The sequence below is a fragment of the Macroventuria anomochaeta genome, assembly GCF_010093625.1.
Source record: "Macroventuria anomochaeta strain CBS 525.71 unplaced genomic scaffold BU25scaffold_34, whole genome shotgun sequence".
NCBI classification, from domain to species: Eukaryota; Fungi; Ascomycota; class Dothideomycetes; order Pleosporales; family Didymellaceae; genus Macroventuria; species Macroventuria anomochaeta.
The window spans coordinates 66,354-72,353 of record NW_022985395.1 but is presented as its reverse complement, the minus strand read 5'-3'; the positions used below and the strand labels follow the sequence as shown (position 1 = coordinate 72,353).

Genomic DNA, 6,000 nt, shown 5'->3' with positions numbered 1-6,000 from the left:
TCGGCTTTGGAACAGGCTATCCACCAGCTCCACGTTCAACTAGAGCTCACTCAGCATGAGTTAAAAGGTGTACAACAGGCTCTTACTGCTAAGGATAGGGTGAAGAATAAGAAGAAGGTACTGCCTTTGTATGCTCACAGCCTTGAGCGGCACGGAGGAGCTACCTGGTGGAGTCCTTCATTGAAGAGGGAAGCCGATGCCCGTGCTGCTGCATTTGAGGCCCATCAACAACAGGTAGAGGCAGAGAAAGCTACCCAGAAGGAGCTACAACACACTCAAAAACTACTCAAAGAGAAGCAGCAGCAGCAGAAGCGTGAGGCGCGGATAAGGGAGAAGGAAGAGCGTGACCAGCAGAAGGCTGAACAGGCAGAGGAAGCAGCCGAACGCAGAACTGAGAGAGAGCGTCAAAAACAAGCCCGCGACGCTGCAAAAGCTCTACAATTATCCCAAAAAGGCAAGCACAAGGCCTCACAGAAAGCAGTACCAAGAAAGAAGCAGAATCGTGGTGTTGCTGCTGCCCAGAGTGGTGCTGCTGCTGAGAGCCTGGTGCAGGTGGCTCCTACAACAACCACCCGCCGTGGCCGCACCTCAACTCTGCCTGCCCGTTTTGTATGAGGGAATATTGTCGCATAGGCCTATAGAGTACTCCACCAAAATATCTCACAATAATAACTATCGTGTGTGGCTCTACAGCCTCATTTTTGTGTTGCCTGTGAAAGTGCTGAGGCGCGCATTGCGAGAACGTGCGCATTGCGCGCACAGACACGGTATTCGCCGGCAGGTTGCGTTGGTCCTTCATGAATTGTCAACTTCAGAAGTGGTGAACACCACCAACCATAGGTTATAGCGAAACTCGTATGTGTTCACATCCTCTTAATGATCCATGTCTTCGGTCGACGTACCCTGTTCTTGAACCAGAGACACAGAACCAATAACAAATTCTATATATTTAGGGGTCTCGCGATGAACCATAGCAGGCTGCGTCCATTGCTTTTGAAAAGCACCGATCAGAAACAGGGTGGCACCAGCGCCTTCATATCTGCCGAATCCGAAAGGCATTGTACGATCGCTATCGACAGTCTCCCACTACTGTTGGCACCACTCGAAGGCGCCAGACTCTTTCACTGTTGGTGTTTAGTGTTCGAACACAATGCCACACGCGACCATCTCGTCCCTGCTCCTATGAATTCCATCATGTGGCGGCGTGGGGGCGCTGGTAGAACACGATGGAACACTGCACTGAGTTGCTGTCTAGCCAAGAGAAGACAATATATACCTGCCCTGAACATGCTAGTTCAGAATAGTCTGAGCAGCAGCAATCAGGCCTTGTACGGGACGATTGATACCGCAACATATCAGAGAAACTGTATAGACACGGTCAACCTTTTTCAACTACTGCTGATACACCATGGCGCCCATTAAACCTCAATGGTCGAAGAAGCAGGCTGCGGTAGGCCACGAGCTTCGAAAAGTCGTTGATAGTCGAGTACAGAAGCCAAGTCATTGCCTGTCTAGATAAGCTCTGGTGTGTATGTTGAGCTGCCCTTATACGTAGGGGCTGCACTATCTGGGGGAGTCCCTTGCTTATCGTGGACCCCCTCTCGTAAGTAGCATGAAAAGCTTGAATTTGTGGGAGGTACTCGATCTTTAGTTGCAAGCCACTTACAACCTAACAAAGTCTCCTAGAACTACCATAATTGCTGTGTAAACTTATACAAAAAAATTTAGTCGAAAGGGCAAAATAGTCCCTCCAATATTGCGGCACATTAGTAGATTGGCACTGAAAATGAGTCTGGCAACACATTCCGGTAGCCATAGATGTGACCTTACACTTGAACGGCAAGTCTGTGCTCAGATAGAAGGCATCACTGAAGCCAGTCTGCGTTCAAGGTCTAGTTTCTACGAGCTTGATTGCATCTGCAATGACTTTCTCCAAATCCACCTTTGGCAACCCCAGCCTGTCATTCCATACCTCCTGCTCAACTTCAAAGTCATATCCAACGTCTACATCAGAACTGAAACTCAGTGCAAGCAGCCCATATGTAGCGTTGAAGTCACCTGCATCGAATTGCTCTCTCAGCCTTGCCACTTCAGGCGCGCTATCCTGCCAGTGCAAGTCCCACTTATGCCAGGCCGGTATCGCCTTCGTCACGTGTAACAGGGGTGGTACTGTGTAACTGCATGAGCAGTGTTGGTTGGAGACTGTGGTCAATGATTGAATTACTATCTGTTGTTCGGTGGTGTCGGTGTACAGGAGCTCTCGGCTCAGAGGTAAGTGCACTTGCCCTTGGGCAGTGCCTTCCTCAATAGAATATCATGTGACTTAGGCCATGTAGTTACATACTGAGTGCGGAAATGACGGCGTCTTGACCCTGGAAAGCTGAAGTGAGCTCAGCAGTGTTGTACTCGTCCGAGACCTTGACGACCAAGACTCCCGGCGGGAACTTGGCGGATAGTGTCTGGCACGATAGAATTGTGACATTGAAGAAGGGCTCGGCAAGCAGAGCAGTGAGGATTGAGGCGCCGACAGACCCTGTTGCGCCGGCGACCAGCACATTGCGGATGGAGGACATCATGGTAGAGATGGGGAGCTTTTGACAGTGCAATTGACTTCAGGTGTGGTACAGATTCGAGGGTAGGGCAAATTGGGTCGTCTCTCATGTCGTATGCTGAGCTAAACTTATAGCACTGTCTTGCCGCTGTCAGGGCATCGAAGCTGCATCGGCCGCTGCAGCACACATCCAGTAAACCATATCTTAAGCTCATGTTCATCGTAATGCGAATCCCAAACAATCAAAGGTAGGGTTACATGGTGAGCCTCAACCAGGATGAGCAGTTTTTCCAAGAAGGTCGCTGTGTCGGCCGCTGCATGCGTACAGTCTGTGTCCTCTGTAAGCAGAAATCAGCAACTCGCTTACCTGCGCCTTCCTGCCCAGCCGGTCACAGATAAACATAATTACTCAACTCCAGACCACAAGATATATCTACAAAGCAGCAAGATATAGCAGCAGCTCCTCATGCTAAATTCCTCCAAACGTTGTATGCTATGTGTCTTTGGTGCTTAGGAAGGTGCTAACAGCCTCCAAGCAGACTTGCGTAATGCATCATACCATATCGTGATCGCGAGCGTTCGCTGTGGCACAATATCGAAATTCTCATTAAGGACAAAATGGCTCTCAAGGAGAACGCAGGTAGGTAGAGTAAGCACAATCGCAAAACGCGCGGATCGGACGATTCTGAGAAGAGCGACGCATTAGCATATGAAGTTGAAGAATTCGTTTTCTTCTAGCCCGGTGAGCTTCAATGATACGACCCTGTGGATGGTGAGACGGTCACAGAGTATAATGGTCTCTCCAAGGCTTGGACAAAGACAAACTTTGCAGTCGTGGTCAAAATTGAGCTTACGGGTCAGGCCGGAGAGGTCTAGCTGATGTTCAACTTGAGGCCCGAGAATGCCAAGGACCAGAGGGAACATTACGATGAGGCGAAGCGTGGGCCTTGGGGCGAGCTCTATGGTGTCAAGGGCAGTTTAGCATGGCTAATATTGCCAACAATGTCGACGAGTCTGGTCATGGCAAGGGTTTTAGCCTCGATGCTGCATCGAAGAACTCGGACACGCACGAGCTCATACATGTGGTTAGGATTGGTTAAACGACCCCTTAATTCGACAGTACGTGACACGTCCTGAAGACGGCTGTATTCGATAAGACGCAATCAAACAAAAGCTCTTGTGCTATCGCAAAAATCAAATGAATCTCTCATATAAAGATGTGAGGTTGAGCCAAAATTGGGTAGATATACTTGGAAGACATGGACGTACAGACTCTACAAGATCTTAATTGCTCCTAGCTCTTAGTACGGACAAAGCCATATTGGTGCAATATTTTGTCATCTGCAGCCTACGACAGCAGATCGTAGAGGCCCCTTAAGCATGTCGCCTGTTGCCAGCTCTTCCGGTGTAGACTATCGTCGATGCTGACACATGCAGATGGCAGGTGACCATTAGAGAAGGTTGTCAACGAGGACTGGGAGACCTCGCGGCTATCGAATGAGTTGCTGGAGTTGAGGGGCTGAAAGTTTGAGGGACACTGAGAAGGTGGTGGTCTGTGCGGCAAGCGGGCCGACGGTGGCGGCGCGCTCCCGATGTCTTAACATCGATCACCCGGCCTCCGCCGCATGATCATCATCATCTGTCTAGCAATCACTAAAACTCCTATGATTCCACACAACGCTACTAAAGTGCCTGTTGTCCATCTACAAAGCGTTGCCGTCCTTATTCACGATGCGTCTGAAGTTGGACATTGACCCCGCGCCGTGGTTACTTTGTATGACCACCATGTCAAAACAACCGAAGCGCTGCGGAGATCGGGGATTGTCCCAACAACACGATGAGCCACAAGCGAGGTGACGACTGCGATGTCTCAGTATGCCACCACACGTTTATGATGTCTCAAGAAGCTTTCGACCCGCTCCTGCCGCCTGCCACGGTGTAAGACATCGCCACTATGGCCCCGCAACCGTTTGCTTTCGCCTCGAAGCATGCCTCGCATTATCAGCTCACGGATGGGCAACTCATCTCTCGACGTGAACGCCTTCACGGTTCGAAGCGGAGCGGTGATAACGGCGAATGACTGGTTCGTCGGCCGTTGCTACTGCTCGCGCCTTTGGCGGGCACACCTCCGTGTGCCTACTGCCATGGCGTCTTCTCGTTGCTCCTGTCATGGGACCTGGAGACCTTAACTTTAACGTCGACACTACAGTTCATTGGATCGCTGAATTTCGGCTTCCTGTTTTTCGCAAGCAGGATTCGAAACCCAGCGCCTGCTTCTTGGGGGCGCTAGAAGATGTCGTTAACCGCTTGCCGGGCCCCTTGAGAAGGAAGGTCGTACAGACGATCTTCGCGAAAAGGCTCGCACTCCGTGGACGGCGACCTCGAGGGTCCGGCAAGCGGGTACCTGATTGTGGTACGTTTCTCAACATGATTCCTTTCGACGTGAGGAAATGGGACGATCACTTTGCAGCGCATGGCTAGCTCTGGGATCATATCCCTCCCATTCCTACACGATCTTCGCTCGTTCATCTCCGGTGCGTACTGAGACGGGCAGGAATCCAACGTCACTTTGCATCTGTAAATCTGCACTTGCTACAGTGATCCTTCTTGCAGGACTAAGGACTTCGAAGGCAGGCATTGCTAGGTTCAGATGTTATACAACATGCTACGACAGGGGTGTTGCATGATCCACTACCGAGTAAGCGAATCATCATCATGTCCGCTACTCTGCGTGTATCGACTTCGCTATGATGCCTAATTGAGTTTGTCAATTAGCTTGTAAGCTTTGACTTTGGGTCAATACAATCGCGCCGAAAATAGTTCTTCGAATACACCAGAATCTCTCGTCATCATGCGAGTGTCGTTCTACCACAGCAACCCCCGAGCCGCACATACGACGCTCGGCGTTCACCTGCTCATTCAGCATTGTGCCCTGCGTTCGCATCCGAAGCAACATCATAAAATCATCTTACGTCAAGTACCGTCGAAACACAAGCCGGCGAGGTTGTTGATTGGTCCCGGATGTCGAATCGTCTAAACTGTACAGTAGATGTCGGATGGAGTCCCACCGACGGATAATGGGCCGAGTGATAGAACACCTTGAATAATGCTCGCCTTGTACAATGCTCCTATTTCGAGAAGCTTGTAGTTGTGCTAATGCGGTACAGTAAAGTGAGTTCACGATACTGGGCGCAGTTACAAAACCAGCAGCGATGAACGTGCAGATGTTATTGCTGCGCCGCGCTGCCAGCATTACTCATAACCAAGCTACACAAAGGACTTAGAACAAGGCGCGTTCAGCTACGGTTACAGTGACGAGGCTGTGTGTACAGGGGTGCCTGTGTGAGGATGTCTCCCACTGGCTCTGAGCTCTGGGCTGATAGTAACTTGCATAATGCGGTAGATTAATACCGGAGTAGGTCCGTGGTTCAGCTATCAATTTTCGAAGT

The 6,000-nt window shown here is 50.4% G+C and overlaps 2 protein-coding genes across 2 annotated transcripts; one reads left to right on the top strand and one right to left on the bottom strand.

The window, feature by feature from the left end:
- Positions 1 to 15: 15 nt before the first annotated feature.
- BU25DRAFT_461603 (uncharacterized protein) lies at positions 16 to 615 on the top strand (the record flags this gene model as incomplete). Its single annotated transcript, XM_033710458.1, has 1 exon — positions 16 to 615. A coding segment is annotated over one exon (600 nt), but the record flags the coding sequence as incomplete, so codon positions are not given.
- Positions 616 to 1,885: 1,270 nt separating this feature from the next.
- BU25DRAFT_461602 (uncharacterized protein) lies at positions 1,886 to 2,573 on the bottom strand (the record flags this gene model as incomplete). Its single annotated transcript, XM_033710457.1, has 2 exons — positions 1,886 to 2,169; positions 2,345 to 2,573. The coding sequence occupies 2 exons, from the start codon at positions 2,571 to 2,573 to the stop codon at positions 1,886 to 1,888; spliced, it is 513 nt and encodes a 170-aa protein (XP_033557995.1).
- Positions 2,574 to 6,000: the final 3,427 nt, after the last annotated feature.